Source organism: Oncorhynchus gorbuscha, unplaced genomic scaffold (genome assembly GCF_021184085.1).
Source record: "Oncorhynchus gorbuscha isolate QuinsamMale2020 ecotype Even-year unplaced genomic scaffold, OgorEven_v1.0 Un_scaffold_633, whole genome shotgun sequence".
Lineage (NCBI taxonomy): Eukaryota > Metazoa > Chordata > Actinopteri > Salmoniformes > Salmonidae > Oncorhynchus > Oncorhynchus gorbuscha.
Window position 1 is genome coordinate 275,713 of NW_025745745.1, and position 27,995 is coordinate 303,707.

At 42.9% G+C, this 27,995-nt stretch overlaps 3 protein-coding genes, 1 long non-coding RNA gene and 1 pseudogene across 13 annotated transcripts in view; all 5 read right to left on the reverse strand.

The window, feature by feature from the left end:
• Window positions 1–848: 848 nt before the first annotated feature.
• LOC124019583 (tubulin alpha chain-like) lies at window positions 849–4,324 on the reverse strand. Of its 2 annotated transcripts, XM_046334970.1 has the most exons (5): window positions 4,175–4,323; window positions 3,738–3,970; window positions 2,309–2,531; window positions 2,064–2,212; window positions 849–1,954 (listed from the first exon to the last, which is right to left on the reverse strand). In XM_046334970.1, exons 3-5 carry the CDS (start codon window positions 2,514–2,516, stop codon window positions 977–979), a joined length of 1,335 nt encoding a protein of 444 aa, XP_046190926.1. In that variant the 5' UTR covers window positions 2,517–2,531; window positions 3,738–3,970; window positions 4,175–4,323; the 3' UTR covers window positions 849–976. The 2 variants fall into 2 exon arrangements, with proteins under 2 accessions (XP_046190926.1, XP_046190925.1); XM_046334969.1 differs by lacking the exon at window positions 3,738–3,970 and having other exon boundaries at window positions 4,175–4,324.
• Window positions 4,325–5,098: 774 nt separating this feature from the next.
• On the reverse strand, window positions 5,099–6,890 carry LOC124019584. Its single transcript, XR_006835802.1, has 3 exons — window positions 6,063–6,890; window positions 5,587–5,730; window positions 5,099–5,475 (listed from the first exon to the last, which is right to left on the reverse strand). It is a non-coding gene; the product is annotated as an uncharacterized LOC124019584 (long non-coding RNA).
• Window positions 6,891–8,066: 1,176 nt separating this feature from the next.
• LOC124019563 (tubulin alpha-1A chain-like) lies at window positions 8,067–11,975 on the reverse strand. Its single transcript, XM_046334930.1, has 4 exons — window positions 11,726–11,975; window positions 11,185–11,407; window positions 10,940–11,088; window positions 8,067–9,309 (listed from the first exon to the last, which is right to left on the reverse strand). Exons 1-4 carry the CDS (start codon window positions 11,726–11,728, stop codon window positions 8,329–8,331), a joined length of 1,356 nt encoding a protein of 451 aa, XP_046190886.1. The 5' UTR covers window positions 11,729–11,975; the 3' UTR covers window positions 8,067–8,328.
• Window positions 11,976–14,440: 2,465 nt separating this feature from the next.
• The window catches only part of bin1b (bridging integrator 1b), a 47,728-nt gene continuing 34,173 nt past the window's right edge, over window positions 14,441–27,995 (reverse strand). For 5 of the 9 annotated variants that reach the window (XM_046334942.1, XM_046334938.1, XM_046334941.1 and 2 more), the window contains 6 exons: window positions 19,457–19,480; window positions 16,530–16,925; window positions 16,085–16,123; window positions 15,868–15,921; window positions 15,563–15,664; window positions 14,441–15,458 (listed from right to left, as the gene is read on the reverse strand). In XM_046334942.1, coding sequence (XP_046190898.1) covers window positions 15,357–15,458; window positions 15,563–15,664; window positions 15,868–15,921; window positions 16,085–16,123; window positions 16,530–16,925; window positions 19,457–19,480 — 717 coding nt within the window. In that variant the 3' untranslated portion in view covers window positions 14,441–15,356. The remainder of the gene's footprint in view (window positions 15,459–15,562; window positions 15,665–15,867; window positions 15,922–16,084; window positions 16,124–16,529; window positions 16,926–19,456; window positions 19,481–27,995) is intronic. The other 4 variants (XM_046334945.1, XM_046334947.1, XM_046334946.1 and 1 more) reach the window with 2 other exon arrangements.
• On the reverse strand, window positions 21,546–21,722 carry LOC124019586 (annotated as a pseudogene).

Consider the following 27,995-nt stretch of genomic DNA (forward strand, 5'->3'; position numbering starts at 1 on the left):
TAACTTGAGTGCATTTTGTTGTACAGGATCTGTACTATAGCATGCAGTAGCATAACGTTATGGTCAGAAAACATCTGGAGAGATTGCGGAGAGCAAGAGGGTTAATGTTTGATCAAATCTGGTTTAGTAAACCTCTCTAAATGTCTGACTTGTAAGTTTGGCAGCTCCATATATCTTGGCCTACCACCAACTTTAGAAACTGCTCACTTTAAAATGTCATACAGTTGTATGCTGAATCTTTTTCTCAGCTTGGCACATCATGCCGACAGCGTCATTGCAGTTTTTGGTACACCAGAAGTACATTCATTTTCAATGTATTTATTACAATTTTATTTCACTAGGCAAGTCAGTTAAGAACAAATTATTATTTACAATGACAGCCTAGGAACAGTGGGTTAACTGCCTTGTTCAGGGGCAGAACAACAGATTTTTTTACCTTGTCAGCTCAGGGATTGATCTAGCAACCTTTGGGTTACTGGCCCAACACTCTAACCACTAGGCGACCTACCGTGTTTGCCTTGCAGCATTGCGTTGCTGAGGCAGTTGCAGTGCGTTCTGTGTGGCGCATACATTGGATTTATTGAACATATGCTTCAAACAGACGGCTTGACAGAAATGGTAGCAGAAGGGGAATTTTGAACTGTTGTTGCACACATCCAGATGATGCTGCATATTATTTTGCGAAATTACGCTGTCGGTGTGATCAACGCGTCAGATATATCTGCTACTTCATGTTGACATACCAAGAGGTTTCAACCAGTAAACACAACAAGCTTTTTTTTCTTTCATATTTTATTCAAAATGGCTGATGTGATGCAGGAAGGTTCTTCTTGTAGCTGAGTGGAATGTGCTTACTCTATGGAATGATTTCCAATATTAGTCCGTTAAACCCTTTTTGTTGTTTTCTTACGACTTGCACTATCCGGGACTGGTAGACTATATTAATGGAACATCAGCAGATCAGGAGTTACACCCTTTAGTACTCCTCTCCTTCTTCATCCTCTTCTCCAATGCTGTCAGTACCCACCTCTTCATAATCTTTCTCCAGGGCTGCCATGTCTTCTCTGGCCTCTGAGAACTCTCCCTCCTCCATGCCCTCTCCCACATACCAGTGCACAAAGGCTCTCTTTGCGTACATCAGGTCAAACTTGTGGTCAAGCCTGGCCCAGGCCTCAGCGATGGCGGTGGTGTTGCTCAGCATACACACAGCTCTCTGGACCTTGGCCAGATCTCCTCCAGGGACCACTGTGGGTGGCTGGTAGTTGATACCGACCTTGAAGCCAGTGGGACACCAGTCCACAAACTGGATGGTGCGCTTGGTCTTGATGGTGGCGATAGCAGAGTTGACATCTTTGGGCACAACGTCACCACGGTAGAGCAGGCAGCAGGCCATGTACTTGCCGTGACGTGGGTCACATTTCACCATCTGATTGGCTGGCTCAAAGCAGGCGTTGGTGATGTCAGCAACAGACAGCTGCTCATGGTAGGCCTTCTCAGCAGAGATGACTGGAGCATAGGTGGCCAGAGGGAAGTGGATACGGGGGTAAGGCACCAAGTTGGTCTGGAACTCTGTCAGGTCCACATTGAGGGCCCCATCGAAACGCAGGGAGGCGGTGATGGAGGAGACGATCTGACCAATCAGCCTGTTGAGGTTGGTGTAGGTGGGGCGCTCAATGTCCAGGTTCCTGCGGCAGATATCATAGATGGCCTCATTGTCCACCATGAAGGCACAGTCTGAGTGCTCCAGGGTGGTGTGGGTGGTCAGGATGGAGTTATAAGGCTCCACCACAGCAGTAGAAACTTGGGGAGCTGGGTAAACGGCAAATTCAAGCTTGGACTTCTTTCCATAGTCGACAGAGAGACGTTCCATCAACAGGGAGGTGAACCCAGAGCCGGTGCCTCCTCCAAAGCTGTGGAATATCAGGAAGCCCTGGAGACCAGTGCACTGGTCAGCCTGAAAGAAACAAAGGAAAGAAAATGTCATTATTACCCTTCATTGAAATGTATCCCTTTTGGTTTCAGTACAAGGTCAACACAAGGCCTAGCAATGAAATGGATCTTACCAGTTTGCGCGTCCGGTCGAGTACCAGGTCGATGATCTCCTTGCCAATGGTGTAGTGACCACGCGCATAGTTGTTGGCAGCGTCCTCCTTGCCTGTGATCAGCTGCTCAGGGTGGAACAGCTGGCGGTAGGTACCTGTGCGGACCTCGTCTGTGGACATGGGGAATTGACATTTAATATCTGTAGCTTTAACCTATAAAAATATGGAGATTGGAATGTCAGTAGGTAAATTGTTTGTCAACTTACCGATGACTGTTGGCTCCAGGTCTACAAAGACTGCACGAGGAACGTGTTTACCAGCCCCAGTCTCACTGAAGAAGGTGTTGAAGGAGTCATCTCCCCCTCCGATTGTCTTATCACTGGGCATCTGTCCATCAGGCTGGATCCCATGTTCCAGGCAGTACAATTCCCAGCATGCATTGCCCATCTGGGCTCCGGCCTGGCCGACATGCATAGAAATACACTCACGCTGCAGAGAAACAGAGGTGTCATGAAGCTCAACGTCAAGAAAACGTCATCCCTCAACTGATGAATGCTCATGGATATCCTATCTGTTATTCAACCAAAACACAAAATAAAAAATGTTGACACTATAATGGCTCTAGGTACAGGCCAAACTGTTTGTAGCCAAGAAACCGCTTACACCTCCACAAACTCTGAAGAGTTCCGTTGGATGAATAAGAGCAAGTGTTAGTCATGGAACTGGCTGTGGAAGAAAATCTGAAAATGATCCATCCAATGAAATCAGCCCTGACATCTGTGAATCCTATTCATGATGAAGGCAGGACCTTCTATTTCTGGTCCTTTCCTTTGTTTTCCGTTTTAGATTCCTGGCTGCAGACTGGTCACATGCATATAGCCCACAGTTTCCAATGATACTCTCTCTCACTGTCCCAGTCTAGATATCTGAATGGATCATAGGCCAGGGATTCAATGTCATTGCTGCTTGACAACAAGCACCATCCATACCAACTGCAAATCAGTAGTCCTATTGTTAGGATACAAATTATGATGAGTCAATAGTGAGAGTAGTCATTTTACTGTGTCTTAACACCTGTTCCAGCTTTAAATCTTATATTACCCCAACGACAGCTGGCTAAAGGGTGGGGTTGCTTCTCCGCAGGCTGTGAAGCTTTGGGCAGCTGAATGCTGAGTCATATGCGGGTTATTACTGCAGCCCCACAGAGACTGAGCTGTGTGAACAACAATTATTGGTACCGTGATTGTCTTCCCAATAAAACGTTTATTTACAGGAAGATTGACCGGGGTGATTGCAATTTGTTCCATTCATTATAATGGGTGGATCCTGCTTTCTGCTATCAATGCCTGTAGTGCTGCGGTCGGTCATGAACTAACCCTGTCTTCAATGAGAGGGGACAGTTGTTCTCCAATGAAACCAGCAGTGCAGTTATGAACTCCCAGTGCTACAGAGGAAAAATCCATAGCCCGGCAGGCCACTCCCCACTCTGCCCTCAGTGCCAAAGCGCGCTGCTTTGTGTAACGCACAGACAGGATATCTGATTGTGTCCTCTAGAACATACTCAAACTTTTTTCTCTTTATAACTGCTCAACCCAGATACAAATATTCCCTCCCCTGTTATTACTCCAGAATGAAAGTACAACAATAATTGCATTTAGCCAAAACAAATGGTCAAGTAAACAATTTTGTAAATACCCTTCCACCCAAACAAATGGAATAATTGTTCTTGAAAATTCATTTCTACATCAAATTGAGGCAAGTGCTTCTGACTGTAATGTGCTTTCCTCCCGCTGGTGGAGGAAACTGTGCCAGTTCTCTGGCGTCAGCCCCACATGCTCTGAGTCCCCTTCGTCACAGTGCTGAGTCCGTCTCCACTGCACCCAAACCCACAGCCTATCCAACAACGGCAGCGTGGCTTTTAATGCTATCTATAAGATAAAAAAAACCTGTAACATTAGCCAATCATAATGTATATTTATCAAACACTAACAAACTAGAAATAAATATACCCCTATATATTTGATCGAAAATGTACAAATGTTCAATCCAAGGATATATTTATTTCTTTCACTGTTTGTCTAAAATGTAGTTATTTATTTTTTTCAAAATCAGCTGCAGTACTCAGCACTCACCATTTTGACAGATTTCTTTCCTTCGGCCGACGTTGAGGATTCGGAGAATGAAGGCTGTAATGGGGGAGGGGGCCACGGTGGGGGTTTTATATGTCTGGTGGAAGGGCGATGCAGGAAGCTGTATTATTTCGTTTTGGCGGGAGCGACTGTTAGCACAAAAAAAGGGGCGGCCCCTCGGCAAGCTGCTAATCTCTCTCAGGGACAGAGTCAGAGCTGTAGATCTGCTTTCAATGCACAGTCCACACTCTATAACCCAAAGGAATGATCCTCAGGCAATTAAAGGTTGACAAGCAGATGTTACATCGTGGGTAATATCTTTCATAATCACTATCATTAATATTATATTTAATGTAGAGAACAGGGAATGGAAGTTGGCTCTACTGGAAGAGGAAAGAAACTACTCAAAGAACAGTGGAGGAGGGGCTTGCAACTTTGCATATAATACCTGCTACTGGGAATAAAAGAGCCAAGAGGTAGCCTGAATCAGAAAGTAATCTTTTTAAAGTAAGAAATATTTGTCACAATACTAAATGTATTTTTTCATTCATGCTCAAGGGGCATTTATAAGTTATATTGGTAACACTTTCTTAAGAATCGATGTGTTTAGGCCTATATCATTAATTTAAATGATAGTAAATATTGGAGATGGCACCTTTTTAAGTACCCTGTTAACCTAGTTTTATAGAGAACACAATTGTAGGTCAGCTTTACAAAGACTGAACTGCTGTGGAATTAGCTATTTATTTTTGGCCCCAACTAAAAACATTTGGAAGACGAGCCTCGTTACATTTCAACTCAATCACATCCACTGATTGTACAAAACATTAGGAACCCCTTCCTAATATTGTGTTGCACCCCATTTTGCCCTCAGAACAGCCTCGATTCGTCAGGGCATGGACTCTACAAGGTGTCTAAAGTGTTCCACAGGGATGCTGGCCCATGTTGACTCCAATCCTTCCCACAGTTGTGTCAAGTTGGCTGAATGTCCTTTGGGTGGTGGACCATTCTTGATACACACAGGAAACTGTTGAGCGTGAAAAACCCAGCAGATTTCATAGATGGCCTCATTGTCCACCATGAAGGCACAGTCCGAGTGCTCCAGGGTGGTGTGGGTAGTCAGGATGGAGTTGTAAGGCTCCACCACAGCAGTAGAAACTTGGTGAGCAGGGTAAACAGCAAATTCAAGCTTGGACTTCTTTCCATAGTCGACAGACAGACGTTCCATCAGCAGGGAGGTGAACCCAGAGCCGGTGCCTCCTGTGGAAGATCAGGAAGCCCTGGAGCCCAGTGCCTTGGTCAGCCTGAAAGAACCACAGAAGAATGTGTCACAAACCATATATTTCAACCGATGACGGTTGGCTCCAGGTCTACAAAGAATGCACAGGGAACATGTTTTCCGGCCCCAGTCTCACTGAAGAAGGTGTTGAAGGAGTCATTTCCCCTTCACTTGGCATCTGTCTATCCAGCTGGATCACATGCTCCAGGCAATAGAGCTCCCAGCATGCATTTCCAATTTGAGCCCCAGCTTGGCCAATGTGGACAGAGATACATTCACCCTGGAGAGAGAGAAAGGAATCACTCAAGTCACATGCCATTAAAGAAAAATGTTATTTTTTTCAGAACAAGCTGTGGTGGAAACAGCTGAACTCTTGCTACACTAATTTAAGGAAAACTCGTTTCTGTTTCTTGATTGAATTATTTCATATAAAGGTTGCTATGGCCTGGTGAGTTTTTAAAAATGATCTAGTTAGTTAATTGCCTCACAATGACAAACGTAACATGAAAATATTACTAAAATCATCATCTTTTACAAAATGTATATTTGTCTTTTAAATATTTTAACTTTTTAAATTGCAAGCAAACATTAGATTTTAGAAAACGCTCTCACCATGTTTCAGACTCTCGGACTCTCCTGTAAAGGCTCATGGAGCAACTTTTTAACCGTGCCGGATTGCTAGGCAACAACGGTGCATTGTTGTAGTAACTGGAGAACTCCATAAGCTGATACCATCTTTGATTCTTAACTGAAACAGGGACAAAGACCAATAATATGAATTGCTACCTTGAGTCTAGGATGGGTGAACAGTAACCTTGACCTGTCCAGTATTTGTGAAATAAGACCCATATGTATTACATTTATTTGCCTTGCCCTCCTCATATAGTAGTTACATTTTACAAGTAAAATGTAACTTAAGTTATATGAAGAAAAATAACTATTTAAAAATGTATTTTGCACTCTGAACAAAGTCTGTTTCAAGATATTTTGTGCTCCTGTTTCAATGGTTTTCACTCATTTACCTTAGAGGACACTGTACACATTTACCTTAGAGGACACTGGACACATTTACCTTAGAGGACACTGGACACATTTACCTTAGAGGACACTGTACACATTTACCTTAGAGGACACTGTACACATTTACCTTAGAGGACACTGTACACATTTACCTTAGAGGACACTGTACACATTTACCTTAGAGGACACTGTACACATTTACCTTAGAGGACACTGTACACATTTACCTTAGAGGACACTGTACACATTTACCTTAGAGGACACTGTACACATTTACCTTAGAGGACACTGTACACATTTACCTTAGAGGACACTGTACACATTTACCTTAGAGGACACTGTACACATTTACCTTAGAGGACACTGTACACATTTACCTTAGAGGACACTGTACACATTTACCTTAGAGGACACTGTACACATTTACATTAGAGGACACTGTACACATTTACTGCTCAAACTCTTTCCAACTAAAGAGGATCCATTTTGTAAAGGTCATGTTGTCCCATTGCCTTGAGGAAAGAAAATGGATACCTCCCCATGGTGACCTGAATAGGCTGTTGTTACAGGAGATCATTATGGTCACCATAGTAGTAGAGATTAATTTACAATGCAAATGTCCTCAGGTGAGCGGGCGCCTAGGGAAAACCTCAACGTCGGTCTTCCGTAAAGCAGGTGTCATTTCAGAGCTCTGTCTATAGTCCTATTGTCTATAACAGAATGTGAACAGCTGGCTTCACACAAGTTGTTCTTTTTGAAACCAAGTGCTTTTGTTCTTAGTTTATCTGGTGTGTGTGTGTGGTCAGAAGTCTTCATTGTTTGCCAGGGAAGCAGTCTTTCCTTTCAAAGGATTGGCTAACTATATGTAATATTTATAAAAATGCTAGTCTATTAAAAGAGCATATTATATATCAACTAAAGGATTTATCTTGCCATCAATCTTGTGTAGTTTTACAATTTATGCTGTCAAATTCACAGCTCTAAGGCATTACCGCAGCAGTATTTGTTTTACTTTTGAGTGTGGTGAAAATGATGGTTCTACCACTAAGGTTTTGTTAGCTGTTAAATACACTGAATGTAAGCAAGTGTTGGGCAATGTATAACCACAGGTACTGTAGCCACAGTTGACTTTTCATCAATGAGTATCTAAGGAGATACTGTAGTTCTCATTTGGTTGTCTTTAATTACCAATCGTTTTCTTCTTCTCGGGAGTCAGTGTTTTACAGCTGTGTGTCAGCTGAGCTTAGTGCTTTGTTTCATAAGAAATAGAGACCTGAAAGTTAGATGGCTTCAGTGTGAGCTGACTACGTATCACCAAAAGTGGTGTGTTTACAGTACTCAATAGCCTGGACCAAACACTCTCCCACAGCTGAAGCAGGACTGGATGGAGAAGTTTAGCCGAAGTTCAGGAAAGACAGAGGACACCATTAACACCAGTGTGTGGCGGTTGATGGTGCTCTACCTCCTCAAATAGATCATTGTGTGATACAGTATGACTGACTTCCCTCAAGGCAGAACCTCTTGCCACAAGCTGTGGAATTTATGCATTGACATTACTGAAACATGTGTTTTGAGCAAGCATGACACAGACAAACATTTTGGGCGTTGACAATGAATGCTTTAATTTTTTTCACAGAGAGGATTCATATCCAAAGAAATAGATGGTTAAAAATGATTGTTACTATTCTCGATTTGGTCACAACTGTATCTGGCTGACAATCATAGACTTGTGTAGTTTCAACATTCATGCTGTAAAGCTGAGATTCTAGATCGTAACATTCTACTCTTCCACCCCACATCCTCCTCTTCATTCCCTGTTGTTCTTCACAGATGGTGTTCTTTACCAGTTGACTACTTTTTAATATTCCTCTCCCTCCTCCTCCCCCTCGTCCCCTACACTGTCAGTACCCACCTCTTCATAATCCTTCTCCAGGGCTGCCATGTCTTCTCTGGCCTCTGAGAACTCTCCCTCCTCCATGCCCTCTCCCACATACCAGTGCACAAAGGCTCTCTTTGCGTACATCAGGTCAAACTTGTGGTCAAGCCTGGCCCAGGCCTCAGCGATGGCGGTGGTGTTGCTCAGCATACACACAGCTCTCTGGACCTTGGCCAGATCTCCTCCAGGGACCACTGTGGGTGGCTGGTAGTTGATACCGACCTTGAAGCCAGTGGGACACCAGTCTACAAACTGGATGGTGCGCTTGGTCTTGATGGTGGCGATGGCAGAGTTGACATCTTTGGGCACAACGTCACCACGGTAGAGCAGGCAGCAGGCCATGTACTTGCCGTGACGTGGGTCACATTTCACCATCTGATTGGCTGGCTCAAAGCAGGCGTTGGTGATCTCAGCCACTGATAGCATCTCGTGATAGGCCTTCTCAGCAGAGATGACTGGAGCATAGGTGGCCAGAGGGAAGTGGATACGGGGGTAGGGCACCAAGTTGGTCTGGAACTCTGTCAGGTCCACATTGAGGGCCCCGTCAAAGCGCAGGGAGGCGGTGATGGAGGAGACGATCTGACCAATCAGCCTGTTGAGGTTGGTGTAGGTGGGGCGCTCAATGTCCAGGTTCCTGCGGCAGATATCATAGATGGCCTCATTGTCCACCATGAAGGCACAGTCTGAGTGCTCCAGGGTGGTGTGGGTGGTCAGGATGGAGTTATAAGGCTCCACCACAGCAGTGGACACCTGTGGAGCTGGATAGATGGCAAACTCAAGCTTGGACTTCTTCCCATAGTCGACAGAGAGACGTTCCATCAGCAGGGAGGTGAACCCAGAGCCGGTGCCTCCTCCAAAGCTGTGGAAGATCAGGAAGCCCTGGAGACCAGTGCACTGGTCAGCCTGAAAGAAACAGAAGGTAGAAATGTAATAAATGTATTTATTAGTGATGGGCACTGATATGTAAAATCAATATCCATATCAGTTGAACTTTTTCGAACCGATATCATATTAGTTTGAATGAATAACATTGCAACTGTGTGGAATACATTTCCACGGCTTTGTGAAGTTCAGACAACTGCTTGCTCGTTGCCCATTGGGCCAGGTGTGAATGTCCAGGTGGCCTAATTAACCTACACAACCAGTTTGAATACAATGGGAAGTCTGTTGAAGTCTCCTCTCCACCCCACTTATTACATTTTAAAATGTATTTTACCTTTTATTTAACCAGGCAAGTCAGTTAAGAACAAATTCTTATTTTCAATGACTGCCTAGGAACAGTGGGTTAACTTCCTTGTTCAGGGGCAGAACGGCAGATTTGACTTTGTCAGCTCGGGGATTTGATCTTGCAACCTTTCAGTTACGAGTCCAACACTCTAACCACTGGGCTACCTGCCTGTCATCCTCATTGAAAGCAAGTCTAAGAAGTGGTAGATCTGTTCTATGTGCACTATTTCTATGCCTCCAGTTCTTAAGTTTGAGTTTTTGCGTCTTACGGTTTTGAAAAACAGCGTTAAACAGCTGGTTATTGAACATGTATTTCATGGCTGTTTAGATGGTACATTGATTGCCTAATATCAGTTTATGTGACAAACTATTATCTTTGCAACCAGGAAATGACAGAATTATTTCTGTATATTGCACCTTTAACAAAAGGCACATCTCAATAGGTGGTCCAGGTATCCTCATGATGTGGCACAAGTGGGGTGGTGGTGCTTTCCTCGTTTGTTCTCTATTGTTCCCGCAAGCATGGGGGAGGACATCAGAGGGCACCATCAAACCAACTCTTTGAATGGCCTGCTCCATGAAGTTTTGCACTTGTTTAAAAATAAACGATTTTGCGCATAAATAATGTTTTACCCTCAAGTGTGTGTACATTACCGTATTTATACGTAGGATGTTTTACAACAGAGGAAGTTCTCAAATAGCCTACTCAGAAGCACTCCAGCTAAGTTGAACCTCTGAGCGGGTTTTGTGTCTGTAGCAATAGTCATGTATGCCCTTTTACATAATAATCTAGTTTCAGCAATTATAAACTGGGTGGTTCGAGCCCTGAATGCTGATTGGCTGACAGACGTAATATATCAGACCGTATACCAGAGGTATGACAAAACATGTATTTTTACTGCTCTAATTACGTTGGTAATCAGTTTACAATAGCAATAAGGCACCTGGGGGTTTGTGATATTTGGCCAATACCACTGCTAAGGACTGTGTCCAGGCACTCCGCGTTGCGTTGTGCAGATGAACAGCTCTTAGTTGTGGTATATTGGTTATATACAATAGGCCTTGCTCACATCGATATCAAACGTTATGGAAATCATATAGAAGTATTGATATTGATCAACTCCACTAGTATTTATTAGCATTTCCACATTTGGTGTCAACACAAGGCCTTGTTTTAAAACGGTATGAGTCTTACCAGTTCATTCTGACCTGAAAGAAACAGGGAGGAATGCGTTACAAGCCTTATATATTTGTATCAAAGACGGACGGAACATCCACCTAGAAAGATGACTAGGTTGGGTCTTACCAGTTTGCGCGTCCGGTCGAGTACCAGGTCGATGATTTCCTTGCCAATGGTGTAGTGACCACGGGCATAGTTGTTGGCAGCGTCCTCCTTGCCTGTGATCAGCTGCTCAGGGTGGAACAGCTGGCGGTAGGTACCTGTGCGGACCTCGTCTGTGGACATGGGGAATTGACATTTAATATCTGTAGCTTTAACCTATAAAAATATGGAGATTGGAATGTCAGTAGGTAAATTGTTTGTCAACTTACCGATGACGGTTGGCTCCAGGTCTACAAAGACTGCACGAGGAACGTGTTTACCAGCCCCAGTCTCACTGAAGAAGGTGTTGAAGGAGTCATCTCCCCCTCCGATTGTCTTATCACTGGGCATCTGTCCATCAGGCTGGATCCCATGTTCCAGGCAGTACAGTTCCCAGCATGCATTGCCCATCTGGACACCTGCCTGGCCGACGTGGACAGAGATACATTCACGCTGCAGAGAAAGGACACAATTGAAACCATTAGCCATATTAAAATGTTCACAACTTCAGGTTTACGGTTTTCGGGAGGATTTAGGTCAAACAACTAAATAGAATTTCTAATGTTACAGCTAAACGGCTCTCTTAATTTGCTCAGTAACATTATCAGTATCAATATTGCCAATAAAATTCTATTTCTAACCATATATATTTGATCTATCAAGGCAATGAAACAAGAAGCAGATCTGTTTTAAGAGACATGAGGCGTATTGAAGACACAAAGGATGGGAGCTGCATGAAGGGAGCAGGAGACATAATATTCAGAAGCTTACCATTGTTGCAGTTTCTTCAGGCCGACGTTAAGGATCTGCGACAGAAATCTTGCTTGTGTGTCCTGGTGGCGGCTCGTCTGTATTTATAGGATTAGCGAACACCTTGGTAACAAGCTTTGTTGTTGGTAACAAAGGGGTTAAATGTGTTTGGTCGATCGGAGTTCTGGGCTGGGAAGAGGAAAGCCAATCATTCAGCTCGAGAGGAGACACTGCATACAAGCCCTGCCGCACATCAATAACTCCTCCCCATCTACCCAGGATGATAATGTGTAACTGACCATCCGACCGACCAGCCCCACCTTACGTAGGACAAAAGGTTCCTAAGGGGACTGTAATTTAATCCCTAAACATTAAAGAACCTGTACCACAACAAATGTTTAGAAAACACATACTATGTTAGTGGCAGTACCATGGGTCCGTTAACGAAGGAATTTAAGAATTAGTCTCTTTAAGATGGTTGATCCCCTCCCCCATGGCCCCTGCTGTTTGAGCCATTTGTTATTCAAAGGCGATGCCTTCCCCGCCCTGCCCTCACTCCCTCCCCTTGTCCCTGTGGCCTGGCAGGGTTCTGTTGTGTTTCATGCTTCGTTGACTGTATCCTATGGTAACAGGCACCATAGGTAACAGCTACACCAAGGTGACCTTTAACTCAAGACTCCTTCATTGGCACAAGGAATCATTTCTAATGAGTTTGTTTACAAAATCATCAAGTTTTCAAAACATTTGAGTTGTTTATCCATTTCATATGATAAAATTAACGAATTCATGGGGATGCTCCTATACTTATTTGGGAGTTAAGAAATATCTATTTATGTCACTGAATCTGTAGTGATTGTTTGAGGCATGGCTTGAAAGGGGAGCCAGTCTGAGTCCTGGAAGCATCTCCATCCCATGCACCTGCTAACAGAGTATACTGTATATTCACCACAGAAGCAGCAATGATGTCATGAGAGGAATGTGACTAAGCAAGTCCTGCTATTGGCCGCCATTACAATGCTTTGCCTTAAAGGTCTGTCAAGTCACACTGCCATCTGGTGTTATAATAAAGTAGCACAGACCACCACTATGTGGGTGTAGTCCGAGTGAGGGGCAGCTGTCTGATTGGTCTTCAGATGTGTGATCAGTAGGGTGTGAAAATGTTGTTTAGGCTATCAGCATACAGAGGTGTTCTAACCAACCAGGTGTAAAGCAGGTGAAACAATGAAGGCCACAGTGTCTGGTGTTGAACCCCTCTTTAATGTTGTAAAGAAGACTGTCGGTTACAGGCTCGATCACTTTCCACTGAGAGACATTTTAAACATACAGTTACAGGGTGTTCACACTGGTGTTGATTTCCAGCTGCATCTAGGAGTTGAACACAGTACATCCCATAGGCTTAATTTGACTTGAGTTTAACTTTGGTTTTCAGCAGGACACAATGTGGACATTGAGATGATTTGTTTCAGGGCTCTTTGAATACTTGTATGGATTGTTACATTAAAATTGGATGACACCCATAAATAGTTGCCTTACTTTTGATCAGAACATTGACCACAGTTGTAAAACTCTTCTGAACATTCGGTTTGTTAATTACCCCTCGCCCTTATCAACATATTCTAATACAGACAGTTAGGTGTAGATTTTATGATTGAGCCATTATCACTCCACTCAGAGCCAAGCAATAACCTGAGTTCTAATGAAACCAATACCACAGAGTTGAGCCTATTATGCTCTTGCTTTAGTTATCCAGTGTTTCACAAAAGTTGTCGCAACCATAGAAATAGAATCCATAGAACAGTCTTCCTCAGTCAAGTCAATGGTGGCATAGTGGGTGGACTGGCAGCCATTGCACACGTGATTTTACCAGTCAAATTGCCAGGGCTAGAGGTTTCAACTTCAAAGCCCTTTTTATGGATTCCATGTATATGGTTGCAAACATGCAGGGCTTCTGCACACCATTCCCTAACACATGTCCCAGGGGTCTCTTTCACAGGAGAGGGACTGATAGAAAAATACACAGATCTAGGGAGCCTGATTCTCATGTGTGTCCTGACTCCTGACCACTGACCCAATCTCTGAGAGATTTCTCTCTAAGGGAGAGAGCAACGGCTGAGTTTCCTTTATTTCCCTTCAACTACTGCTTAGGAGAGAGGGACAGTACGATACATAAAGGTGGAGAGAGGGACAGTACGATACATAAAGGTGGAGAGAGGGACAGTACAAAACATAAAGGTGGAGAGAGGGACAGTACAAACAAAGGTGGAGAGAGGGACAGTACAGACATAAAGGTGGAGAGAGGGACAGTACAAATATAAAGGTGGAGAGAGGGACAGTACAAACAAAGGTGGAGAGAGGGACAGTACAAACAAAGGTGGAGAGAGGGACAGTACAAACAAAGGTGGAGAGAGGGACAGTACAAACAAAGGTGGAGAGAGGGACAGTACAATACATAGGTGGAGAGAGGGACAGTACAATACATAGGTGGAGAGAGGGACAGTACAATACATAAAGGTGGAGAGGGACAGTACAAAACATAAAGGTGGAGAGGGACAGTACAATACATAAAGGTGGAGAGAGGGACAGTACAAACATAAAGGTGGAGAGAGGGACAGTACAAACAAAGGTGGAGAGAGGGACAGTACAATACATAACGGTGGAGAGAGGGACAGTACAAAACATAAAGGTGGAGAGAGGGACAGTACAAAACAAAGGTGGAGAGAGGGACAGTACAAACAAAGGTGGAGAGAGGGACAGTACAAACAAAGGTGGAGAGAGGGACAGTACAGTACATAAAGGTGGAGAGAGGGACAGTACAATACATAAAACATTCATCTTAGCAGAGCGACAGCCTAGGGAGCCCACTTCTCAGAGGCAAATGGTACATTAAACGGGTCACAGATATAAGATCACATGGTTTCAGAACAGCTACTGAGTCTTTTTGCATTTCATTGGGCAAAGTATAATAATAGTGACTTAAAGTTTGATACAGACATAAAGTATAGACTTCAGTTAACGACAACAGAGCCAGTAGGGTGAATGTGGAGGTATACTACCTGAACTGTCCAATAAGAACAGATGTATTTTGTTTTCCCGTTGCAAAACGTTTTTCTTAGAGTACCCTTCTGAACATGACCCAGGTCAACATCGCTTTAATCTGGTGTGCCCCAAGGTTCTGGTCCAGTACATTTTTCGTCTCATCACAGTCAGAACTGAAGGACTGATACCAGAGCAGTCCCAATCTCTGTCTAGGGGTGTGATGTTGTTACAAAGTAAATGACTACAGTAAAATGATCATGCAACTCTTCATGTTTTTTTTTTTACATGATATGTCAAAAGGTGTTCAAGCAATGTGACATCCATTACTTTTTCATTGAAACTAGCATACTCTTTGTTTCTACTGGCCATATTAGCTTAGCATAAATACATTACTGACCACATTAGCATTAGCAAAAACACATACATTACGTAGTCAAATGTAACAAATCAAAACAATAATCGTGCGAATCTGCTAAAATATACCAGCACATTTGATACATGGGTCAAGGATTGAGATGATGTGGTTTTGGTTTGTTTCTATCCTGGCAGATGTCCCAAAGGACGGAAGAGGGATTAGAGGGGAAGGGGGAGTGGCAGGTTGGATGGGGCGTCCGGCTCACAACTTCTGGGTAAAGTTTTCAGGGAAGACTCCTTTTGCCAAGAGGTCTTTGTTCTCCAGCCAATGAGATTCCTTCACGCCCATGAGCCAGCCGTCATCCTGCACACACACAAAACAGCATGGCTTATCAGAGGATGTAACCCAATCACGTGTGAAAACGTGTTATAGTTCTCAGTGGGGGTAGAATGCGGCTGACTACTGACCTGCTCATCGGGATTCTCCCAGGCCAGGACCAGCACAACATCTCCTGCTTTCATCTCCAGCTCGTCTCCATCGGTGGCAGCATAGTCATGCATGGCTTTGACCTGAATTATTTTTGACATCACACACGGCAATATTGCTACCTGATTTAAGATATACTGTCCGCAACAACCAAGATCCATTGTTGGCAGAATATTGAAAAATACTAGTTTTCTTCCTCCATGAACCTGAAACTAGGTGTTCAAACAACCCCTTTTCAGTAGCTGTCTCTATGGTCCTCTAGAAACAAGACAGGCGAAGGGCTCACCTTGTAGATGACTCCAGCCGGCAGCACCTCAGAAGACCCATTGGTCACCGCAGTCTGGATTCAGAAATAAGCAGAGAAAAGGCTTAATTTGATACTGAGAAATGTATTAAGTGGTCAATCAATTCTACAATGGTTACATCACACTGTAGAGGGAGTGATATGCCAGGGACCCAATGTTTGTACTACATATGAATGGCCCATTTACTCCAGTACTTACGGTTGCAGCCCCTGCAGCGGCTGCCACAGCAGTGTCAGTCTGGAAGGGAGAGAAAGGGGAGGTGAGAATTCCCAATGGACATGTATCCCTCCCACCCCACAAAGATCAGCATACACATACAGGTATGAAGACTTCACAGGAATACATACACACAGGCACAAAGACTCTCTCCCTGGGCACAACCTGTCAACATGTGCCACCATCAGACTGCCACAACAGCCATGCCATCTATCTACGGATCCTAAAGATGGGAGACTGAAACTTGATCAACCTCCTGTCAGATGGGGTAATCACAGGGTGTTTGTTTGTCCCAGTCAACGATCAACACCCTTCTGAAGCCTTGGTCTCCCATCACTACTGTAATGAACCTCCTGTCCATCTACCAGCGCTACCTATAGCACATCTACACTCCCCTACAGTACTTCCTCGTTCCCCGCCTACTCACGCTCTGTTCTGAGTCAGCCCAGCCAGTCTGCCCAGACTCAGCCCAGCCCACCTGCCCGTCTGCAGCTGGCTCCTCTGCCCACCCAGCCTGGGCACCCGCATCACCCCAGCCTGCCTGTCCATCAGAGGCAGCATCTGCAGCCTCTTCCCCTACCTGGGCCCCATTATTGCCCCAGACACCCTGAGAATGCCCAGTCTGGGTCACATCCTGGTCCCAGCATGCCTGAGAAGCCTGTGTCTCTTCAGCATCCCAGCTCGGGGCGGCCCCAGTCTCATTGCCCCAGCCACCCTGGTTGGCTGCAGGCTCATCTTCCTCCCAGCCGGCCTTGGTCTCCTGGGACTCTTTGTCGTCGTTCTGCTGGGGCTCCTCCGCTGCAGGGGGATGCTCGGGTTCAGGCTGAGGAGGGAAGGGGGCGAGGCAGTATGGCAGGTAGAGGGGTGGCCAAGGTGCACGTGGGTGGAGCAACAAGGATAATTTGGAATGGGACCGACGGTTTGATGACAAAAAGCCACAGGGCATAAAGGGGTCATGGGTCAAAAGCAGGAATTGTAGGATAAGGGATAACAGACCAAGAGAAGATAAGAGAGAGATCTGTGAGTGCTGCCAGAGATCAGCTCGCCATTCAAGTGTCTGCAGAATATGGTACCCAACAAACCAAGAACATTCCTATTGCTACTAATGTTTCAAAGAAAATGCTTGAAAGGAAATATCCTAGAACATTGAATAAAAGTACAAATTAAAAACAATTATCCCAAATGCCCAGGGCCACATTCAGTATACAAACTTTGTAGATATACAGTGCCTTGCGAAAGTATTCGGCCCCCTTGAACTTTGCGACCTTTTGCCACATTTCAGGCTTCAAACATAAAGATATAAAACTGTATTTTTTGTGAAGAATCAACAACAAGTGGGACACAATCATGAAGTGGAACGACATTTATTGGATATTTCAAACTTTAACAAATCAAAAACTGAAAAATTGGGCGTGCAAAATTATTCAGCCCCTTTACTTTCAGTGCAGATATTGTGAGTATAACATAACTGATATTGCAGGCAAAAGAATGAGAAAAATCCAATCAGGAAGCAGCGGTTTCTAAATAAGAGTCCCTTCCTAGGCTTCCCTATTGAGCAGTGAATGGGATATCAACGAGATTCCCTTTTCTATGGCTTCCCTAATGTGTCTATCAGAAGACATCGTTTCAGGCTTTTATTTTGAAAAATGAGCCTGAGCGACAACATTGCGTTAGTGTCCACCTGATGGCTCTTTGTGTATTTCTCCCGCAAAAGACAGAGGTAGCCATTTTTCCACCTGGTCTTGCTGAGTGAAGAACTAGCTGAGTGAAGAACTAACGGAGCTATTTTTGGCTACAAAAATAATTTTTCTGGAAAAAAGGAACATTTGCTATCTAACTGGGAGTCTCGTGAGTGAAAACATCCGAAGCTCAAAGGTAAACGATTTAATTGGATTGCTTTTCTGATTTTCGTGACCAGATTGCCTGCTGCTAGCTAGGCATAATGCTATGCTATGCTAGGCTATCGATATACTTACACACATGCTTGTCTTGCTTTGGCTGTAAAGCATATTTTCCAAATCTGAGATGACAGGGTGATTAACAAAAGGCTAAGCTGTGTTTTCACTTGTGATTTCATGAATATTAATATTTCTAGCAATATTTTTTTTTGTCTGTTGCTTTATGCTACTTAGTGTCAGTTGATGACAATTCTTCCAGATCCGGGATGGGGAGTTTACAAGAGGTGTTTAATACGAGAAGTCTTCAGACTTAGCATTTTGTATTCTTTTCTTTGAAAGAACAACTAGTGGGTTTTGAGTGCTTCCCCCCTATTTGGAAAGTTGGTCTTTCTGCTCCTCAGTCTGAGAGAAGGTTCGTGTCTCCTCTCTATATAAAAACTTTATAACACAGGTGTTTTTGGAAAACTGGTTCATTTATCCTAAAGTCAATAGCGAATATGTATATATTTATTTTGCCGTTAATGTATTGAAAACCTAGTTCAGCAAGTAAACCAAGTTTTATATATATATATTATATTATTGGCTGGTTTAGCCATGTTAATGACTAGCTAACTAGCACCTTTGGTCACTGCACTACAATGTCACGCTAGCTATTGCCAGCAGGTGATTTGCTAGCAGGTGACATTAAGTGAATGTTTATATAAAGGGTTGTACTCTGTATTTATGGATTAATATCACTTCCCATTGAGGACATGTGTCATTACTGTTGCTCCTATCTAAAATATATCTTGTGTCCTACCTAACCAGTGAACTGTGGCTGTGACCGTCCTGTCAATGTCCGTCATCACTGTTTGAGATCTTTTACTGCAGGGATGCTTTTCTGTATTTGTTATTTTCTAAACACAACGCATGTATATTATACGATCACTTTGTGGATTGAATAGAACCATAAGTGTTCTGCTAATTTTGATGGAGCTGTTATTCAGAACACCTAAAACAACATTCCTGCTTGACTAATAAAATTTATAGTAGAATATGGTGAGTGATTCTACTAATGTTGCCGATTTTAAAAACAGAAACAGGGAACAATCCTGTAAGAAAAAGTTATGCTTGTTTTAAAAAGTTGCCAAATGGCAATATTTTTTGAGAAAGGGTATTGCCCAGATTAGAACCTGTCACCTTCTGGTTTATATCCCAGTGCCTAGTCTACTGTGTCACTAGGGAGGGAAGCACCAATAATTGTTTTGTCACATATTTAAAGCTTTTTGTTCAGTCAGTCAGTTTACTATAAATGTGATTATTTAGGAATGTTGGGTATAGTTGCAACTTGGATTCGAACTGGCCACTTAACAGGTCACAGCCCTCGCGTAATGCACGTACCACCCTTAAGTATACTTTTCCCAAACATGGAGAGCAATCAGGAGGGCTGGAGAGGGAAAATACAGGAAGTGCTTACCTCCCATGAGTCCCAGGAAGCTGCCTTCCGTGAGGCAATAAGAGATGAGAGACCAGATAAGATTAGAAAATGCTGTGTAACCATGGCAACTGTCAACTACACTAGGGAAGAACTTTATATCAAGGATTCAGCTAAACACCTTTTAACCACGACTAGGGTGGAATATTTTCCTGTTATTTTACAAATGCTCAATAAATCACTTTCAGAGATGCAGAGAATGAAGTTGGACTACTTCTAAGTAACTTTGGCTGACTCCTATGTCGTCTCCTACATGTGACCTTCCATTAGAGAGTTTTGCTTTGGTGTGGATTGAGGATTATACATTCATATCAGTTGTTACCCCATTGTATTCAGCCTTACTGGTTTCTGTTGTGGATTGTGTTTCTGTATGCAAATGGAAAGTCTGCAGAACTATGAGCAAACCAGCCTATGTATTGAATACATGAAATAGATTGTGATATCATGAATTAATCATGCACACAATGTGCTTTTTTTAATTTATCAGGAATCAAATTTGTTTGAAATTGTTTGGTGATATGCATAAAAGGTGAGTAATTACCCATAATTCTGCAGCTTTGGATAGTTGTGCTTCCAGTTTTGATCATGATTTAGTGACTGCAAATAACACACATACATACATACATACATACATACATACATACATACATACATACATACATACATACATACATACATACATACATACATACATACATACATACATACATACATACATCATGATTTTAGTGACTGCAAACAACACACATACACATACATATACACATATATATATCATGATTTAGTGACTGCAAATAACACACACACATATATATCATGATTTAGTGACTGCAAACAACACACATACATATATATATCATGATTTAGTGACTGCAAATAACACACATACACATACATATACACATATATATATATATATATCATGATTTAGTGACTGCAAATAACACACATACATATACACATATATATATATATATATCATGATTTAGTGACTGCAAATAACACACATACATATACACATATATATATATATATCATGATTTAGTGACTGCAAACACACGCATACATATATATACACATACATGCATACATATCTACTGGGATTTTTAAAAGACAGACTAACTTTGTTTTGTCTTCTTGGAGAGAAAAGTATGGTTGTTAATATTTTGACAGGCAGTTCTTCTGATGAATGTATTTGCAATTTTGACTATATATTTTTTAGGAACGTTTTTGTTTTAAAAAGACAACTACATTTTGAAAAAAACATTTACTGTTTTGCAAAAGTTCTGTTGCTTGTTGACTTTTGAAAATCAACATTGTTCCAAAAAATGCTTGTAGGCGATTGAGAGAAACTGATGTGTAAAGACAGTTGCTCCCTGATTAAATAGTACAAGAGTAAACCCTGCTGGACAGAAATGCTTACAGCACCTGGTGTTCCCAGGCAGTGTGCCATCCAAGTACTAACCAGGCCCGGCCCTGCTGAGCCTATTGTGTGTATGTATGTGTATATATATATGCTGTAAGCGAAGGAATAACCCGTGGTACACTATATCAAGTTTGTCACTTGAAAAAGTGCAGTGTGAAATCATAGAATCAATGGGATAAACAGACAGTTACTTTAACACAGGCAGATGAGTTACACTTTGTATACATTTCAACCGCATGAGTCTTATGAAAATAGCAGGCCTATCAAATAATGACTTCAGACAACGTTACCGGTATGCGAAGCGGGCCATATTACCAGTACATGACTTTAGCACATTTAGTTTACTGTGTATTCATTAATTCTCATATACATTTCCAATCATAACAATTGTTTGTTTTAACTACTTTACTACTTCGCTATGTGTATATTTTTGATAATGTGTATAGCACTGAGCTTGCAAGTAAGCATTTCACTGTACCGTTTACACCCTGTATCCCGTGCTCGTGACAAATAAACTTTGATTAGAAGAGCGACTTGACCAGCACTATCTAGCAATCATTGAGATGAACTTTCAATATACATCATGATCCTAACAAATTAAAACTAATCAACTCTGTTGTCTCTGCCTGATTTATCTTTACAGTGACGGGGTGGACGGTTCCTGGAGGTACTGCAATACCAGGTCGGTGCGTGGAGTGGACGGAGCAAGCCCCTATTCCATCTCCCTGTTCCAAAAATCAATTTAATATATGGTCCCCAGATAGGGGACGTATCAGATATTAAACTGATAAGAACAGATTATTTTATTTTTTTGAAAAATATTTTTTATTTTCATTTCACATTCAAATACAATTACAAATTCAGTGCATAACGTTGTACATAACATGGATTCATAAGTACCGTAACAATATAAAAATAGCAAAACTCCTGAAAGTGCTGTTCTGCAGAACCTGACTAGTATTATAGGCCTACATTTAAGATTAACGTGCCTTTAACAATCTCCAAAAACAATAAACAATTCTATAAATAAAAACATACACATATGCCAAAGTGAACTCTGAATAAACCTCAGTGTGTATCAAATATGTACAAAGGCTTAGCCAACATTTCAGTTTTACTTATGGAATACAATTATATATATATAGGCTATAAAAACGTTCACAATGATGGAAATCCATCTCTGTTTAACTGATACGATGCCCCACTTATCCATTTCGAATTGTATTCTTTTCCAAATGTCCTGTTTTATAAGTTGAACCAATCCCGTCTGTGACCACTTGAGGGTGTCATTAACTACACCACATCTGGCCTCCCAAAGTTTGGTCTTGATAAGGGACATTGGAGTCACTAATGCTAATAATTGCACCCTTTCCACATTTTTTTGTTCAAATTTGGCAACCCCTTCATAATCAATGTTTTTGTAAATCTCAAAAAATTGTTTCATTTTTTCCCAAACTAATTGGGAAAAAGAACATTCCCATAAAATATGGGGGTTGTTTCAATTACGAAACAGTTGTCCCTGGGACAAAATTTATTCAGGGACAAATTATGATCATGTAATGTTGATCGGACCGCAAGACGTCTGTGTAAAACAAGCCAATTAAAATCTTTCAGTCTTATCTAAACTTTTTAATTGTGCCCGTAGCCAGGTGGAAGGCGATATTGGTAATCTGTCTCTAGGACGACAATTTTCTATCAATTTCGCACATAGAAATCTGTGTTGATTACATTTTCTTTAACTTTGCAGACAGGGGTTTTCCTTGCCCATTCCACTATTTTCTTACAATGTAACGGGATCATTTCAGCTTTTGTCTTACTATTATCCCACTTCACCATGAACCTTAACGGTACAGACAGCCAGAATTTGATTAAAATGTGACGTGTGTACAGAAGACGACAAAAGGCAACAAAGGTTTGAGTAGAACAACGCATCTAGCTTGAGAGGAATATGAGGGAAATCCCTTCCACCAGCCTCTATAGGCTGGTACATCCGATCTCTACGGGTGTACTCATATCCCCCCCAACAGAAATTAAACAGTACCCTTATGAAAGTTTTTCTTAGGGACACCGGCATGGGAAACACATAGGCAAGGTGAAGTAATGAAGGCAGAATGTCCACCTTCAGCACTAACACCTTCCCACTAAAAGATAGTCGCCTCACTTTCCACAGTCCCAATCTTTTATTAATCGATATTCGTTTTTCTTTCCAATTAAACATGTCATCTTTAATTTAATTTCCGAAAGATATGCCGAGCACTACCATTGGTCCTGTGCACACTGTCAAACCACATAACTGATCCGTTCTCCATTTCCACTGTCCCAAATATTTTATTTCTGTTTTATTCTTGTTAATCTTTGACCCAGACGCAACAGAGAATTCATCAATGACTTTGATAGACTCGCTCAAGCTCAGGTCGTCTTGTAAATATAAAACTGTGTCGTCGGCATATTGCGATATTTTTAGCATATCCCCTCCAGGGAAAATTATGCCTTTGATGTTATAATTTGTCTTAATTACGAATGAGAAAGGTTCAATATATAAAACATACAATAGAGCAGATAGAGGGTCACCCTGTCTGACACCTCGTAATTGCTTGATAACATTTCCAATATTCCCATTAATATTTACCCTGCTACCCACATTACTATACAGAATTTTTACCCATTTCATAAAATTATTTCCAAAACCAAATGTTTCCATAATTCTAAACAAAAACTCCTGGTTTACCATGTCAAAAGCTTTTTCCTGGTCCAAATTCACAATAATAGCTGGCAGGTGCCTTTCCTCTAAATAGGCTTGAACGTCTCTGTGCAATTGCAAGTTCCAGGTTAATCTTCTCCCCACCACACCGCATGTTTGGTCTAAACCAACAACATATGCCATGGCAGAAGCTAGGCGAATTGTTACGGCTTTGCTTAATAATTTATAGTCAACACACAACATTGTTAAAGGTCTCCAATTTGCCAATGTCTTGGTCTCCCTTTTTGTAAAGTAGAGAGATTACCCCCTCACACATCGAAACTCCCATATGCTCCAAACCAAATGTACCTCTAAACACTTCCAACAGATGACATCCAATTATATCCCAAAAAACTATGTAAAACTCTTTAGAGAGCCCATCCACTCCTGGTGCTCTTTAGAGAGCCCATCCACTCCTGGTGCTCTTTAGAGAGCCCATCCACTCCTGGTGCTCTTTAGAGAGCCCATCCACTCCTGGTGCTCTTTAGAGAGCCCATCCACTCCTGGTGCTCTTTAGAGAGCCCATCCACTCCTGGTGCTCTTTAGAGAGCCCATCCACCTGGTGCCTGGTGCATCCACTTTAGAGAGCCCATCCACTCCTGGTGCTCTTTAGAGAGCCCATCCACTCCTGGTGCTCTTTAGAGAGCCCATCCACTCCTGGTGCTCTTTAGAGAGCCCATCCACTCCTGGTGCTCTTTAGAGAGCCCATCCACTCCTGGTGCTCTTTAGAGAGCCCATCCACTCCTGGTGCTCTTTAGAGAGCCCATCCACTCCTGGTACTTTTATCTTTCATGCTCTTCAGTGCCATATACATTTCATCCAATTTCAATTCCCCTTCTAATTGGTCTAATATCTAAAGGTATCTGCACATCCACGCATTTTTTAAAAATTAGTCCCTTTCTCATAATCAATTGTTTGTTTTTGAAATAGCTGAGAAAAGTGGTGTAGCGACACCAAGCATGCCATCTCCATCCTCAACCATCTCCCCATCTTGGTCCAATAAAGCCGAAATAGTCCTCTTTCCCTGTGATTTAATTTGCTTGAAAAAAAAATATGCCGAGCACTTCATAATTTTCCCATTTATCTTGCTGACTTTTTAAAAATGAAGTCTCAAGCTTTCTTTTCAAATAATGTGTGCTGCTTTTTCAGCAGGATACCCAATTTGTCTTTATCTAATCCACCACCATTTACATTTCCTTGGCTGTGTAGATCTCTTAGTTCATTCTGCAATTTATAAAATTCTTTGGTTATTAAGTACTTTGTCTTTGCAAAAAATTCTGAATAAAACTCTTGATTCTTAATTTTGTGCTCTCCCACCACAGTAGAATAAAAAGATTTCATAGCTACACAGCCCTGGAAAAATGACCTAAATCTTGTCCCTAAAGTTGTCATGTAAAATGTCGTTATTAATTTTCCAATACCCTTTTCCAAATTCAATTGTTTTTAATTCTACTGTCACAGACAGGCAACTGTGGTCCGAATAAAATATCGGTGTGACGCACGCGGAGTTCACGCGGAACAAACAATCTATTCGGCTCCTCGAGCCCCTGCTGTTTCCCCAAGTGAAACCGGGATCATCCGCATGCGCTATTCTATAAGTATCAACCAAATTATATTTACCTATAAGACTTTTTACAAGATGCCCGCCGAGATTACCTCGGTCATATGACACATTAAAATCTCCCCCCATAAACACCTGTCTGCTTGTCATGAAAATAGCGTCTAGGTCGTTAAGCATTTCCCTCCTTTCCTTGGGTGTCGATGGTGCATATACATTAATAAATCTAAAACATTTACCCTTCCAATCGATATCTACTATTAAAACCCTCCCATGTACTGCCGAAAAACTTCCTACTATTTTTAAATCCCTATTCCCACATAGAACACCAACCCCTGTAGAATGCACCCCTCCGACACTCCACCTGGACTCTCCCTAAACCCATTCCCGCGTAAACCTCTCCACGTCATTTTGATCTTTTAAATGTACTTCTTGTAAAAACAAACAGAAGTGAATGGAGGACAAATGGGAAAAAACAGTCACCCTTTTAACTGGGTTCCTAAGCCCTCTAACCTCAATGCTAGCTAGGTTAATAGACGACATGAGGTAACGAGGGAAAAAGACAACTATCTAAATTTGACATTATTTTCCAAACTCACTAAGTACATTAACTCATTAGGCTGCCTGTCTGGGAAACGATGGTCTCCAGTCGAAGGACTGTCCACCAAGATAGGGGTCGGGAAAGCACTGTCCTCCTCCTCATGCTCCCCCTCCATCTGCGTGGGGGCTGGAACCCCACTGGGTGCCAGACCGCTGCTCTCGATGGAGGCAGCGCCTGACAGGGATAGCAGAGTCTCCTCTGCGCTGCCCAGGTTTCCCTCGCTTTTCTCCTCAGACTTCCCGCTTTCAAAACAACTGAAGCGATTCCCCCCCAAAGCGGACTTCTCCATCGCCTCCATGCGGATGAGTGGGGAAACAGGGCTCATCTGCTTCCTTTTCACCGAGCACTTTCTCCTCTCTCTCACAGTTGTCCAGCTCTCGGTAGCCGCGGGCGCGGTGGGCTCTCCCTTCTCCTCCACTTGCTTATTCCAACTGCTGTCCGCTTCTCCTCTCTCCTCGTGAGATGATGATGGCGTCTCACTCCCGCTCTCCTGACTCTTGCAGTTCTCTCTCCATCACTAGCTCATCCACAACCTCCTCAATAGCGCGTAGTTCCATGCCTTCTCCCTCATCTGGTCTTTTCCCGCTCTGCGCTCTTTTCCCGCTCTGGCGTAAGAGGGGACTGCCTTCGGGCAGTGACGGAACAGGTTGTCCCCAGAGTTGCACAAACTGCAGCGCTTGGGCACGGTGCAATCCCTCATTGTATGTCCAATAGTCCCACAGTTTCTGCACCTTGTCTGTGAGCAGGCATCGGCGAGGTGCCCATACGTGCTACACTTCCTGCAGAAACGAGGCTGTCCAGCATACATGAGGTAGCCCCTGTCTGCACCGATGGAAAAAGAAGCGGGAGGATGGCGGTATCCATCATGGCCGGTCTCGTCCTCCTTTAGCAGGACACGAAACTGCCTCTTCCCTGTCCAGATGCCTAGGGCGTCCTTAATGTCTCTCACTCCTGGCAAGATGGTCACATACCGGCTGAGGTAGCACACTAAAGTTTCTTCAGTGACCCATGGGTTGAACATATGCACCCTCATATTGTGCCTGCACATGGACTCAACGTTAAAATCCACGAGGGCGGGTGCTGTCGCGTTAGCACGGAAGAGCCCTCTTACCTCCTCCAGCCGTGTGATGGTGTAGAGAGACACATCATAGAACTTCTCAGGTGTGTTCTGTTGCAGGCAGTGCACATCGTCTGCTGTCAGGCGTAGAGGTCCAAACAGAACCTCCTTTCCAAAACGAACTCTCTCCATCAAATTTTCCTTTCCTGTCCAATTGAAACGAAGCATGTTCTTCAGTCCAGCAGCCGCTGACTGTGACGTGGCCGACGACGACATCGCACCACCTTGTGGATCCCGCGCGAAAATGCAGTCGATCTTCCTCTTGATCTTAGCCAAAAGGCCGAGAAACGATACTGCAATGCTCGGGAAGAGCCCTCTCACCTGTTGCAGCCGGGTGATGGTGTAGAAAGACAACTTCTCGGCTGTGTTCTGTTGCAGGCAGTGCACATCGTCTGCTGTCAGGCAGAGGTCAGAAAATAACTTATTTTCCAAAATGAACTCTTTCCATCAAATTGTCTTTTCCGGTCCACTGAAATCGCAACGTGTCCTTCAGTCCAGTGGCCGCTGACTGTGACGTGACCGATGACGACATCGCACCAACTTGAGAACTGCACTCGATCTTATATCATGATCTTAGCCAAAAGGCAGAGAAGCGATACCGCAATGCTTTCGAAAGGCACCATTCTCGGACACGTCAAATTAGATTACACCAATGAGCTCTAAACTTTTCGCCAAATATCAAAGATTGTGCTTTTAATTTTTTTTTACAATTTGGAGAACATAATATTGACATAACATTTGATCTTGTATCAAATATCTCTGGTATCATTGCTGCCACAACGGAACTGAAGCAATTGTTCACTTGATGGCCCCAGAGTTCCACCGACTGATCAAGAGCATATGTTATGATGGCCATGGAGGAGGAAGGAGATGGGGAGCAAAGTGAAAATGACATGGCTTGAGAACACCTCTTGGAACCTGTGGCCAGACGGGGGAAGACTGGGTGAAAGCATGAGGAGGTTTTTTAGGGCCTTCATTTTTGTGGAACCCAGCAGAAAAGTATCCTCAAGGCATAGAGTCAGGTGAAGAGAGAGTGGGAATTGTCATGTTATCAAACTTTGTTTTTTCTTTGCATATAT

What these genes read in the sequence shown, in the direction of transcription:
- LOC124019583 (XM_046334969.1), bottom strand. An exon ending in CCTGGAGCCAACAGTCATCG is followed by an intron (nt 2,213 to 2,308) that starts GTAAGTTGACAA and finishes CCATGTCCACAG; the next exon opens with ACGAGGTCCGCACAGGTACC. An exon ending in TCGACCGGACGCGCAAACTG is followed by an intron (nt 1,955 to 2,063) that starts GTAAGATCCATT and finishes TGTTTCTTTCAG; the next exon opens with GCTGACCAGTGCACTGGTCT.
- LOC124019563 (XM_046334930.1), bottom strand. An exon ending in CCTGGAGCCAACCGTCATCG is followed by an intron (nt 11,089 to 11,184) that starts GTAAGTTGACAA and finishes CCATGTCCACAG; the next exon opens with ACGAGGTCCGCACAGGTACC. An exon ending in TCGACCGGACGCGCAAACTG is followed by an intron (nt 9,310 to 10,939) that starts GTAAGACCCAAC and finishes TGTTTCTTTCAG; the next exon opens with GCTGACCAGTGCACTGGTCT.